The sequence below is a fragment of the Kogia breviceps genome, chromosome 4 (genome assembly GCF_026419965.1).
Source record: "Kogia breviceps isolate mKogBre1 chromosome 4, mKogBre1 haplotype 1, whole genome shotgun sequence".
Classification (NCBI taxonomy): Eukaryota; Metazoa; Chordata; class Mammalia; order Artiodactyla; family Physeteridae; genus Kogia; species Kogia breviceps.
The window spans coordinates 136378861-136393699 of record NC_081313.1 but is presented as its reverse complement, the minus strand read 5'-3'; the positions used below and the strand labels follow the sequence as shown (position 1 = coordinate 136393699).

At 32.9% G+C, this 14839-nt stretch overlaps 1 protein-coding gene and 1 pseudogene across 4 annotated transcripts in view; one reads left to right on the top strand and one right to left on the bottom strand.

Annotated features, from left to right (window-relative positions):
* The window catches only part of CLINT1 (clathrin interactor 1), a 66655-nt gene that overhangs the window by 20479 nt on the left and 31337 nt on the right, over positions 1-14839 (bottom strand). For all 4 annotated transcript variants that reach the window (XM_059062912.2, XM_059062914.2, XM_059062913.2 and 1 more), the window contains exons 2-6: positions 8768-8872; positions 8143-8239; positions 6475-6583; positions 5360-5524; positions 2351-2528 (exon numbers count right to left, since the gene is read on the bottom strand). In XM_059062912.2, coding sequence (XP_058918895.1) covers positions 2351-2528; positions 5360-5524; positions 6475-6583; positions 8143-8239; positions 8768-8872 — 654 coding nt within the window. The remainder of the gene's footprint in view (positions 1-2350; positions 2529-5359; positions 5525-6474; positions 6584-8142; positions 8240-8767; positions 8873-14839) is intronic.
* On the top strand, positions 1710-1922 carry LOC131756483 (U6 spliceosomal RNA; annotated as a pseudogene).

Below are 14839 nucleotides of genomic sequence, written 5' to 3'. Positions count from 1 at the left end.
TATATCTAAGACTGAAACTTCTTATCTTTCTGATGTCCAGTTTGATTACAGTGCAAGATAATTTCTTTACAAGGTAAGAATATAAACCTGACTAGCAAACAATGAAATGAAAGCTTCATATATGATCAGTGTTCAAGAATTCCTGAATCTAATAATGAGCTAATAAGTCTAAAATTCTGAAAACATGCCAGATAAGTCCCATGCAACTTTGTCTAAAAATCTATTCTTGTCTCACAAATACTCCAAGATGTAAGTCCCTGGTTTGCTCTTTAGTTACTAAAACAACATACACTACATTTTCACTCTTTTAAACCTGAATATATAAAAGATTTAGGAACTCTAGCAGATCCTGTGTTAGAGGCAAATGTAGAAAAGAAAAAATCAAGGGAGAAACAGGAAAAAAAAAAAAAGAATAGGAACACAAAGCAAGGAAAGAAAAATTGAGGGTGAAGGGCAAAGAAGAGAAAGTAACAAAACAAGAAGGTACATAGTTAGATTTCTAACCAGCCTACCTACCTGATTCCCATACTTCTTCAGGAAATAGCAACAGAATATGTGGCCACTATGTTTTCTAAGTCAAACCAAAAGTGTGAACACAAAGGCCACAAGAACATTAAAGAGGGAAAAACAGCACAGAGTATTTGAGGTAGGCATCGTTTTCCAAAGTTTAGTTATTTATTATTACCATATGCATACACTTTCAGTATAAAAGAGCTAGAAATATAGTTGTAAAATATATTCAAAGTATTAAAAATAAATTCTGGTTCTTCAAAGATCATATTCCAGAAACAGACAGGAATTCCACAGATTTAACAAATATGGAAACATACTGAGAAGACACTAAAATATTTTAGAATCTGAATAGTTTCAAAATTATTTTTATTTCTTTTTAATGACCCCTAAATCTGAACTGTTAAGATTTTTTTATAAGAGAAAAAGAGATAGTACTTAGTTACAAGAACTCACTTGAAGTTTTGGTTGCATCTCTGTGTTACTTCAGGCAAGTTCCACAAAGCCTGATTGGGTTTCAGTTCTTACTCCCCCAAAATAATGGTAAAATCCTTGCTCTAGACTCTCTAATAGAGATACAGTGAGGCACAAATGACAAAGATCTTATAAAACTTGCTTTGCAAATTAAGTGCTACAAATATTGCCCTTATAACTGGCAGAAAAACTAGTTAATAGCTATATTGGTAGGTAAGAAAAAGTGAATGCTAAAAGGTTCCTAGTACTGTTCTATGTAAAACTAAATACAAATACCTCACCATTAGAAAATGTAATCTATGATAATATAGGTTATACTCGAAAACATTTTAGTCCAAATATCCATCTGGATTTTTTTTTTCTGGTATAAACTGGCACAGAATCTTAATGAAATGTCACAGGAAGAATTTTCAAACCCTTAACTTTTGTTTAAATCTAATAAAATAATAAACTTCATTATCCCTCAGCAATACCTTAGATCCCTGGATCAACAGATGCCCAATTGCAAAATAAGCTGTCAAAGTTCTTACTGAGAAAAAAAAATTCCAATAAATAGCCTGAATAAAAACATACAGGAAATGTGATCAATTTTAGAAATAAATGGACACAGACAAGGAAAGTGTGTCAATACTAAATGCAAATAATGTCTGACATAGCATCTTATAAACAGCTACACTGTATATATCATGTGTGTGTGTAAATACACACACACACACCCTATATATATGTATAAATGAGCAGCAAATATACTAAAACTGGAACAATACAGTGAAAATTCGCATGACCTGGGAATTCCCTGGCAGTCCAGTGGTTAGGACTTGGCACTTTCACTGCCATGGTCTCGGTTCAATCCCTCGTCAGGGAACTAGATTAGCCTGCCCCCCCACTGCCCCCTGTGCAAGGCTGACATGCAAATTCATGAATTTTTCCATATTTTTGCACAAGGCATTTTTAGGGGAGTGAAACTACTCTGTATGGTTCTGTAATGGTGGACGCTATGCATTTGTCAACTATACAACACAGTAAACCCTAATGCAAACTGAAGAGTTTAGTTAATAATATTGGTTATCAATTGTTAATAAATGTACCACACTAATGCAAGATGTTAATAACAGGAGAAACTGTGTGTGTGTGCATGCATTCTTGCACTCGGAGAGGTGGGGTTATGTAGCAACTCCCTGGTACTTTATGCACAATTTTTCTGTGAAGCTAAAATTGCTCTAAAAAATAAAATCTATTAAAGAAACAAACAAAGCTGAATTTCAGATAATGCCAACACCCAAAACAAATAAACAAAAAAACCCAAGACCCAGCTGTGTCAATTTAGTACCCTTTCCAAGAGACCCAGGAGACAAAGTGTTAATACCTGCATCTTTCTGGAGAGTCTTCTCTATCTTTCCTCCGGAACTTGCTGATGGTGTCGTCAATTGTGCTTCCAATTTTATCACTCAGTTCACCTAATTTATCACTGAATGGAAAAGCACTCTTGTTTTTATCCCAGTCCTCATCCCATTTTGATTTAGGCTCAGGATCATATCTTTCACCTATATAAAGCATTAAAAAGAGAAGCAACTCTAAGGACATTAAATTCAAAAGGTGTCTATAGTCCTTATTTCTGAAGCTTTTCCTCATAATAAAATAGTTTTCAAAGGAAAACAGAAAGCTCCCACAGTGCTGAATCAACACAATTACAGCAAGGCACAGCACGTAGTGCCAGTCATTAAGTGGCAGGAATGCAGATTCAAAAGCTTTTGTTTATGAAAACTAACACAACCTTAATGCACAGCACAGCGTATCAGGAAGTTCTTAAGGCTGCTGAAAGGAGTAGAGGAAAACACAAAAACCAACATGAGCTATATAAGCAAAAGAGAAATGGAAATCTTTTGTTTTCACAAGTCACTTAATGCATTCTATTTCATTCCCATTTCTTAATGGTTTTCATTTATTAGAAAAGCACTGGACAGCAACAATCTCTTACAAAACACAAACTATAGGAAACACTACTCTGAATGATACATATCCCAATATACTGTAAAGACTCATAACTGTCATTCTTTACCATCAAACTAGAAAAATAAATGTACTTCATGGCATGGGAAAGCACCCTTCAATTATTTTAAAAAGAAAAGAATATTCTAACTACCAAAAGCTATACAGACTAGAATGATGAAATACGCTCAAGCAGTTCAGAACAGTGATGACCTATTCAAACACCACGTCCAAACATTATGCTGGGACTGGCAAAACCTAGGGAGCCTCTGTGTGAACTTGATAATGGAGACAGTAGATCACTGGCAGTGAAAAAAAGCCCCAAAATGTCAAGATTTGTTTTAGTCCTTGACTTTGAGGGCCTAAAGAAGCGATAGGAATTACAGGCACTAAATGGAACCTTTTCCATTTCCATTTTCACATCCAAACTCAACTTAAGAGGCAAGAGTACAAGGTGCAGAAAAATCATGTGTGGTTAAAAAGAAGACTGAAAATTAATGCAGGGTGCAGAGGAAACGGAAAGACCAATGAGAAACAGCAAAATAATCATAAGGTGGATAACTGAGCTTTTGTTTAAACTTTGGTTAACAAGTTCTGATGGCATACATGCCCTTTGGAGATAGAACAAAACCATTTTGCTGAATTACTCAGTAAAACTGCAAAGCCAAAATTTTCTGTGAGAGTTTGAGGATTTAAAAATACATCTACTAAATCTGAACGTGACCACCAACTTAAAGAGAACATGACAAAGACAAAATTTAAGCCAGGATGGTATTATAAAAATGAATGGCTCTCCAACAATGTATATGTACACTTCAATAACAATGTGATGAACTAGACTTTGAAAAGAAACAAATTTACAGGATAAATCAAAGCAGATGAAAACTAAATTAGCATGGTGGACATCATACTAAATGAGCGCCAGAGATACTGGATATTGGTAAAACATTATCTAATGTCAAAATAAAAAGCATGTAAAATAAAGTTAAGACTCTGAATAATATATATAACATTAAAAGTAATTTATAAAAGGCAATGCACATACACAGGACATTCAACTCTATCTCTAATGCAGATGATGTAATTAGTTCACTCCAAGTCTAAAAACTTACTCAATTTTGTCTAAATTTATCTAATTATATATTGTGCTGATTAGAAAAAGGACTACTACCAAGTAGAATGAGGAAAGGAGTGGCGAACAGCTCTTTCTACTCAAAAACATATTAAACTGCTAAAGCTACTTTGAAAAATCTAAAGAATAAAATATTTACTTGGGTAAATAATTAAAAGACTTCTTACTCCCCTAAACAAATAAAAACTCCAGAACATATTTATGTGATTTATTTAAGAGAAACATTTTTGCCCAATTCAAGAACTGACTTAAATGTGATATGGGACGTTAAAAAAAGGAATTTTTCTGCTGTTAGAAACATTAACCAATTAAGTGCAGTATTTTTAATTTGAGGGCAAGAAAGCAGAGGAGCAAAGGAGCGAAGACATTTTATAGGTACTCGCAAGGTAAGAAATAGAAGATTTTTACACAGTTACAATGAAGGAGTTATGAGATCTCAGTATAATTCAAATATAAACAAACTTAGATATGATGAGGGGGCAGTTAGAGAACCCCAATATGCAGCTGCTAAGTATATGTGGCACTGGCCTGTCTGTGTATATACAAAATGACGAGGGACTGTCAGTGTTCACAGAAGACAGAACGAGTCCAAAGGAACATCCTGTGAAAGAGAGTTCTTATTTTCTGTTATGTTTCAAGCACCTACCTAGTGATCTATTTTAGGAAAACCATATTATTACATTAAAAATAAACATGAGAGATGAATGTTCTAGCTGTTCTTAAATATGTTAGGAACAATACAGTGATAAGCCTATATGAAAAACTGATGGTATTGTCAGTTACCTTTTTCTACGTCAAATTAACGCAGTGCTTAATTAAGGGAAGAGACTCAGGATGGACTAACCTGTAGCTCTATTTTTGGCCAAAAATAGAACTAAACTGGTTTTGAATTAGGAGGATGAATCTCTTCATCAAACTTTTTTAATGCTCTTCATGGTAAGTTACAGAAATCCTTTTTTCTTCTTAGAATGGGAACCCCAAGAGGAAAGGAAATATATCTATTTTATTCTCTGTATGTCAACTCAAAGTTTGGTCATTCAATAATGCTTAATGGTTAAAATCATATTCTTGAACCACAAAAGTAAAAAAATAGAAAGATTCCTAAGATCTACAGGAGCCAAAATGAGTATTACATATATCTCAGTATTGTATGTATTCAAAATAGCATTTGTGTCTTCTGTATTTCAATGATTCTTAAAATACACGCAAGAAGCTAAACTGATGCTTAGGTGCCAGTCTGTCTTTGATACTCACTGTATCTGAATCCTCCAACACTGTCTGAGGAAACCCCAACATATTTGTCTTTGTTCTTCTTTGCTTTCTTTCGCTCTTCACGAAGCCTGTCATCATCCTGAGCAAATTCAACCAATTCTTTCACCTTCTGGCGAATATTTATACCTTGATCCTTGCCATGCTCATCTGTGAGGATGGTAAGGGAGAAACAAAACCTTAAGAATTCAGTTAATATGTATCAAACCCTTTAACACACACAAAAATAGACATGAAAATTTCAACACAAGAAACCAACTTCAATATTTTAAAATGAATAAAAAGAGGCAAATAGTGTTACTGAATTTTGTCATTTCCTCATCAAATCCTAAGTCTTGAGATTCAATTTTGGCTTATAAGAGAGTGCAAAGATGAACTAAAAAGGACCACAGATAACGGTTCTATGCAAAATCAATTACAGATCCACTAAAAAGGATTACTAACAATAACCATACAAAATGGACTAATATCCAAAAATGTTATTTCTTTTTCTATGGTATTTTAACAAAACAAAACAAAACATACATTTTAATGACTGAAAAGCACCCAAACGCCTTCGTCTCCCCAATACAAGTATGGAAACACTAATTACCAGGATTTAGTGTAGCTGAAAAACTGAATTTTTAAAGTGCTTTCAAGTGGGGTATGCTACAAAATGAAATGTGGTTCATTCTGTATCCTCTTTCACATTCAAAACACACTCTGGCCTTGATGCCTTTGCACAGTAAATATTATTTGGTGGGAGGAAAAAAAAAACAGCTTCAAACAGATGTGTGTGTTTTGGAGCTCTAACCTTTTCTTCCCATATGATTAAAGCTATTCCTTTATGGACACCACAGGGGACCAGTCTCCAGTGCATATTTTAATATAAACCCGAACACTCATGTTGTGTTGGTTCTGTTGTTATTAGCCAGTCTTTTCTGCAAGTTCTTGTCTTCACTAATTAATACTCTAGGGCCCCACGTCTTGGATTCTGCACTCGTCACACAACCAGTAACAGTCACATTCTAATTAGAGCGGAGAAGCTTCTAAGCTGGTTCAGGTGACTGACAACTCCAACTACTGTTTTAATTTGCTTATAAGGTTTTTCTATTGCTCACCTACAAAGTGGTAATTTTCCAGGGATCGCAAATCATAAATGTGTTCTCTGGCACTTGTAACAACACGCTCTGATCCATTCCTTATGAGGTAAGCTAGGAGCAGCAATGACTGTAAAAATACAAAGCACCAAATGAGATTTAATGAAATAAATTCTGGTAGAGCTCTGGTAAATGGCTAAAAAAAAATTTCTAAGATTAGCAAATAAATAATCTTTGTGTGTGTATGTGTGGGGGGGGTTCTTTACCTTACATTAGACTTTAAAAGTACCTTTAAAAACTCATATTATCAATTTAAAGTTCCTCTTACACCAAGCATACTAAGTAATTATAAACTGTCCACTGGATACACGTGTCAAAAGATTAAAAAAAAAACTTAGATGTTAAATATCTGAATGTATGATATAAATGAACACTAAGCCTTTAGAAAGCTGGTTCAGTTTTAGTGTTAGAAACATCAGTTTAAAGAGAACAATTATTTGGTAATTATATGACCTCACAGCATTTTTCCCAGATAAAATTTAATTTGGGAGGTTTATGATGTGGCTTTTGTTTAAAAAACTTGCTGCTTGTTTTGGAAAATATAGATATTTTCTGCTAAAAATGTGATTTATGTTGACATGTTAAAAAAAAAAGAATCAAAGAAAAAAAAACTTGCTGCCAACAAATATGAGAAAAGAATGTTTACGGGATTTCTTTTTGAGGTGATGAAAATGTTCTAGTTTAGACATTAGTAACTACTACACAACTTTGTGAATGCACTAAAAACCAATGAATTATGAATTATGAATTTATCTTAGTTTGGAACAAACCTCACATAAGGATGATTAGATCTATGAAAATCTAGTTAGGTTGAAGAAATTGAGGGGCAAAAACCCTCATTCTACCAGGAATTTATTCATTAAAAAAGTAGTTTACCCAAGAATTATTAAAACAAAGAAATAGCTCTAATTAAAAAAATTAATTTATAGAAATTTAAACTATTTCATCACTACTACTGTATAAGCTAAAAGAATGACAGTGAATGTTTTCAGAGACAAACAACATCAAAAACATGGAATTAAATAAAGCATTGATTTTCAATACTGAAAGCCAGAAACGTTGCTTTCAGAGTTTCAAATATAAATATAATAACACCATTTTGGAAAGCACAGAAAAACTTTCTGAGCAGCAAGAAAATATCGTGGGGATGGAAAAACAGATTACTATCTTGTTTTAGAATTCTACATTATATGATGAGATCAGTATTAAATGAGAGAAATCTAACAAAAGAGTACATATTTGCAAATTTTAAAATGTTAGAACTGTAATGCTTTAGAATCCCGTTATACTTAAATTTAACACTTATTTTTGGTGCACAATACTGTAATAATACTGGCAAATTTTTATGTAGAGATGACAAAGCATATTAGAGGGTGGTTTTCCTCTTAATTGCTCATACACTAAACATGCATACTACAACAGATTCATTACTTTCGATTTGCACAAATATATGCAGAGTTGTTTATGGTGACTAGAAAACAGAACACAAACAGCAAATCTACTTCTTTAACCTGTTTTAGAATATTCTAGGATTCAACATCCTTCATAATCACTTATGTATGTACACCTTAAAACTTCAAGCATTTGTCTTCAACGTGTCAAATAATAAATGTAGACCAAAACCCATACCTTATAAACTCTTCTCCAATTTTTTTTGTTGTCTTTTAACATTCGTGACCAAAGCATGTTCATAAGTTCTGGAAATTGTTCGTACATAAATGTAGCCCTGAAAAAAGAATAATTTTCCTTAAGAGTTTACAGTGTGTTAATTCTGACAGTAGATGGCAGGCTTGTTCTGTGTTTTCCTAAAGAGCTTTAAAAAATTAATAAGCTTAATTCAAAATAATTTAGATATGCTTCCTTAAAAATGTCTTTCTTACATTTTATACAATATCGAGCACATTCATAAGTCCCACTAATCAATATCATATTTTACAAGCCCTTCATTCACTGGCATAATCGTCCAGATGTTCATCAGGAAAAAACTTTTCTAGCTTTAAGTCATTTTATATGCATTCATCAAAATTTTAACAAAGTTTGTCTAAACTTCACTGAAAAAGAAAAATTTTGTTTTACTTTTCTGAGCTAATATCTAAGGGGAATGGATCCTCTGTAAAACTTCCCCAACTAATATCCGAAATTATGCAAAATTTATATCTGGCAGCTAAACAGTTTAAAACTGAAAGCAAATTTCACATTTCTGGGTGAAGATAGTTGCATTCTTTCTGCACTGCTGAGTCAAATTATCACTTACTTGGCAATCTCTCCCATGAGTTGCCCAGAAGGTCCCCAAGGATCGTCATTCGTTGCTTCTCGAACCTTAGACTCTATCTCTGAATAATTCATAACCACATTGGTGCTGCAGAGGAAAAAAATGCATGCACATACGCACAAAGATTAGCATCAAAACTGAGAAACACATGAAAACTTAATAATGACACTACTGGGTGTCCTAATGAGATACCTCTACAGGGTGGGAAAGAAAACATCTTTTGTGCACAAGCTACCCTGAGGACACTATATAACACATTTAAGTTATCTTTAAGAAGATTTTACTATTCCATTAGGCTTCAAGAATACAGATGAGAGATTACATGAGAGATGGCATAAGTCCAGTAAAAAATGGCTTTAGGTCAAATTAAAAAGGAAATTGAACATGCTATACAGTCTATTATAAAGCTAAGTTGTCATTTTGCTGACCAGACCTGGTTTACATGCAGTCTTAGGTTTCCCTGTTCACAGAAATCCTTTAAATTAATGAGCAAAATTATATAAAAGCTAAGTGTTATTTATACTGTATTAAAAAAGCAATGAAAAATCAAAGATAACAGTCTAAAGATGTTTAGAACCACTATGAACATTTAACTGTAGTCCTTGTCTTTTTTCACTTACTGTACCACATGCGTTTTCTATGTCACTGTGTAGTCACTGTAACCCTCGGTGGTTGTTTTTTTTAAAATTAATTAATTTATATTTTGGCTGTGTTGCACAGCGTGTGGGATCTTAGTTCCCCAACCAGGGACGGAACCCGTGCCCCTGCCGTGGTAGAAGTGCGGAGTCTTAACCACTGGACTGCCAGGAAAGTCCCAGCCCTCATTTCTAATGGCTATGTAATATTCCATCTGGAGACTGTATGATAATGTATTTAACTTTCACTTAAGACTTCAGCAGTGGTCAAGAACATGGATTCTAGGAGTCAGAAAGATCTGACTTCAATTAACTTACTTTGTGATCTTTGGCAAAATTATTTTGTGGGTTGGCCAAAAAGTTCGTTCGGGTTTTTCCCGTAAGATCTTACAGAAAAACCTGAACGAACTTTTTGGCCAACCCAATACTTCTCTTAATGTTTCCTCAAATGTAAAATGGGAATAAGGAAGAATACTACTACTATCTCAAAGGGTAACATATCAAATGATATACAATGGTACAGTGTCTGACATATATAGGAAGTGCTCAATAAAAGTTAGCTATTATTATTAGAGATAATATCTATTGGAATTTAAAAATATCAATATTAAGTAATATTTTTATAAGAAAGAATTAATTTGAAAAGAATACCTTACAATTAAGATATGAGATGGCAAAATGTATGGTTGTTAAAAATGAATTTCTCATGCTTATATGGATTGAAGAATTCAAAGACATTCTGAGGAATATATACTGTGGAAATGTGCCATATTATAGTAGTACTCATTTGACATGTAACGCTCCAATTATTACTGAATAATTGTTATAACAGATGCCTGTAAATATGGTAATTCAAATCTTCCATTTAAAATTGAGTTTTAGAAATAGTGAAAAAATAAGAATTTGGTAACTCTTATTAGTTATATCTACCCCACTTTTGCTGTACGGTTTTTCAGTCATCAAAAAGTTGTTTTAAATAAGGAAGGTTTGATTATAATTGGCACTCGAATCTCTCAAATATAAATTTCAAATTTATTACAGATACTTCAATTAATAAACAGTTCAAATTTTAAAGGAACCATTATGCATATAAATGACTTGACAAATCACAGAATAAATCTGGCTTCTAGATTTACATTCAGAATATTGTTCTATTAAGGTAGAAAAGCAAAATCCTATTACTTTCTTTCTCCTAAAATATCAACTGTTTGATAACAAATACAAATTATTTCCATGGCACTAAAATAAATCCCTGGTCTCCACTGCCTCCTTCAAAATTTAAGACTATTAATGAATGGATTTTTATAAAAACCCCATAATCATTCTATTAACAAAAATTGTATGTATAAATATAAAGAAATAGTAACTTTTTTTCTAATTTTGCTAACAATTGAAACAAAATAAAATTAAGGCAGTCAATGACATATTTGCAATTTAAGATGCCACAAAATAATGGATTTCAGAAGGCTGTTTATCTTACTGGCTGAAGAATGCACGGCTTAGGCAGTTAAAAGTGCAGCTGTGGGAATGAACAATAGCAATTAGGATTATAATTCATCCAAGCATTTCATGACCAAAAATGCACTTGAAATTGTTTGCACTGTTTAATTTGTTGGAGAACAAGATGAAGAGTTAATCTCTAGTCTATGTACATGAAATATTTTTACTAGAGCCTTCATAAATGCTGTAGCTTTCCGAACACTACTTTCCTTGTTCAAGCTACAAAAACCCATGGGTCAAATGAGAAAGGTCCTGTTTCCCTAACCCTTCACAAGATTCTTAGCTGAAGGCCTATATGTGTTTGAGTGCTGTGTGTTTAAGAGGAAGAGTTGGCAGAGAGCCAATAGCCTAAGAATCTCATTTCCTTGGTTGAGAAACAATGGGAACTATGTAAAAGGACAACTTGGCATTAGAACACACAACATAAAATATAAAATGGCAACAACGTGGAAAAATATGGCAACAATAGTAACAAAAAGTAACAAAGTTAGAACACCTCCATGAAGAGTATCAGGCTCTATTTTAAAACCATATTCCAACAATACCGCTGCTTTCCATAAACTGGAACGCTCAAGATGAGATCCGAGGGCATACAGAATTCCAAAACAAAGTATTTTTAAGCTGCACTTAATTCAGAAACAAATATAAACTAAAACAAAACAACACTGTATAGTTTGGCCTTATTCCAGGTCATTTAAAAATAACTGTTTCTAAAAAGGTAGAAATGGCATTTTGATCCTTCCTTTCCCATGTTTTCTATTGCCCTCAATCCACACCCTACCCATAATTCCAGTGCCCTTTTTAAGAAAGGAAAATAACTTCTCCCCTCTCCCCCAAAAAAGAAAAGTTAAAAAAAAAAGTTATGTCCAGATGTGAAAGGAAAAAACAGCCAGCTTAATTCCTAAAACTTATGATTGACACAAATGTTTTAAGAATGAATAATTCAGACACTAGAGGGGGATCTCTCATCAGTTTTTTAAAACACCAAAATTCAAAGGTCAAGGATCTGTTCTGCAAACAAAATTAAAGGAAATTACCAGGGAGTGACCAGAGCGAAGAATGTAAGAAGCTGGCTCATGTTCTGAAGATTTTTACCTTAAAGTAATATTGAACCACTGCTTTTTCATAAGGATAAAATCCACAATTAAAATCAAACCACAGTGTTTTCACATACTTCACATGTGCTCCTCACAGCACCCCAGCAATAGGCAGGTAGGACAGGACTAAGAGTCCCCAAAGAGAGTACTTAACTCTGCACTACCCAGCACTACTCACTCAATTGGATTTTTAATGCTAACTACTAAAAGTTACCATCCTCTCAAGTCCTGTACCCATGCTTCTATGGCTATATGAACACAGCCAATATTCAATTAAGTCAAGGGTTGATTATTCAATTTGTTAATGATTAGTGTTCATTTGGGCCCTCCTCTTTATTCCCCATTTTCTGCTTATTTCACTGGTCACTACTGATAAATATCAAGTTATTTTACTTGGTAACAGTTTGGGTCCAGGTTTTAGAGGCAAAACTGGTTGAAAGTAAAAGCTAAAAATGGAGCTTTACCTGCAAAATTGGTTGAAAGTGAAAGCTAAAATGGAGCTTTACCTATAGATGGTCAGTGATTCTTCTAATCTGCATTAAGAATAATCAGTAAAATGACTGACAAGAAAAAACTTGAATAGTCTTATGGTATTTTTTTCTGCCAAAAGTTCAAGAATATGCTTTGCTAAAACAAAATGACAGACCAGGAGAAAAGGTAAAGTACAGGTATAATCCAGTCTTAACTGCTAACAAAGGAATACGAAAATTGAAACATTTAGTAAGAAGCCTTTTTTCCTAGCCTGCCTTTTAAATTTTACTTCTTTCTAAACAAAATGGAATCAAATGGGTCTGTATTTTTAATATGGTTTCTTCTGTTTGTCTTAAAGTTATTATAAAGACTTTATTCATTCCAAGCTCAGGAAAAAATATTCAGCAGTATTTTCTGTTAGACGGTTATTAAAGTTGTGTTTTTTCGAACAAACATCCACACTTACAAACACAAGAGAGTCAGAAAAACAGAGGCAGCAAGAGACAGAGACAAATACAGCATTCAAAGTAATGGCTTTAAATAATGTGCTTTTTTCTTCAAACTGTGTTTACTTTTTTCCTATATTTTCCAAAATTTCCCCTATGAACATTATATTGTAACCAAAGGAAAAGTATTAAAATGCCATTAAGAATACAAATCCAGTACTATATCATCATTAGCAACATTTTAACTATTTATAGGCAAATAAGCATCATGGTAGACCAAATTAGTATTATTTGTACTTCCAATGTCTTATTATCAGGCTAGTAAGTGTAGCAAACTAGTAACTAAAATATATGTATACAAACTAAAATATGTATACCAAATGCTATGTGTGTAAAACCACAGGGACAACTTAGGTACCTAATATTGAAATTAATGTGATTTAAAAAAAAAAACTGTATTAGGGAAGAATAATTCCCAACATTAAAATCTGTATTTAAAAGGGACCTCTTGATCTTAATGCCACAGATTTCAGAAGATACTTTTACGATATAGGTAAAACTATTATGCTCCCTCTAAAAATATTAATCTTTAAGAAACTTTTTAAAACAATAAAACACCCTTAAAATGAACACTGAAAAAGACAAATTACTTATGCCAGGAAAATCTGTTCCTTTTAAAAAATGTTTCTAACCAAAACAGCAGAGAAACAGTTTTAAGAATACTTGCTCTAAAAGCTAGATAATGGACCATGTGACATTCATTTTTATCAGGGGATGATGGTCTTCACCACATTACCCTTATTTTGCAAGCTGAACATTTACAGGTTCAATACTCATATTGCTACCCATCCAAAAAAAAAAGCTTTTTCTTGATATGAAAATGAAACACAAAGCAATGAATTATGTCTTAACACAAGCAATGGTTCAGTAGAAGAATTAATTGTTGCTAAAGCAGATGTTATTATATTTGATTATACAGTAACATAGTTATATAGCTACAGTGCTAAAACAAGGAAAAAACTACAGTACTCCATCCGTATCATAAGAAGAAAACTAATGAAATATTGGTAAGTACAGAAGAAGCAAATAACAAACCTGATGCTTGCCACTTTCTCTCTAGTGCTACCACGCTGCCATTACTAGCAAAAGCACCCCTACCAAAAAATAAATAATTTAAAAATTTGAGTGAGGAGAGAGGGAAAAATATTTAATAGCATCTCCTTAGTAGAGAACTTTAAATAAACTTACACTCAGGATCACATGACTAGTAAATAGCAACAGATGTCCAAATTTTGTTAGGTTTTCTAATTCTAATTAAATGTAGCCCATTTTCTATTATGCCATAATGCTCTAAAATCAGAGAATTAGTAGCATCATCTGAGCTAAAAGTCTACTAATTAATATATAAGATGACATCACAAATTGTGCTACTAAAAGAACTAAATGCTGAATTAATGTTTAAAAAGATATATTCTCTGTCATGGAAATTACATTTTCTTTGGTTTTAGTAAAATTAAAAACAAACTATCCAGTTGAAAAGAAGGAAACCAATGTATCCCCTCTTATACATACATATTCTTAAAAGCAAGGTAAAGAAAACAGTTTAAATAGGAAAGAAATGAAATTGAAGACATCTAAAATCTGAGGCTCTCAATCATTCTTCTGCAGTAACAAGATTTCAGAAAAGAATAACCTGCTTACTTAAAAAAAATCCCCTATTTCAATCCACTTATAGGTATGTAGTATGCTCATGTGCATATTATTTACGATTTCACCTATTTACACGGAAGACTGTGCTGGATTATGTACCTTCTGTTTTCCTCTTCACTTTTCAAGAGGGAACATTAAAATGCTAAATGCTACAATATTTAACTTGCTACTTTTAAAAATAATCAACAAGAATAC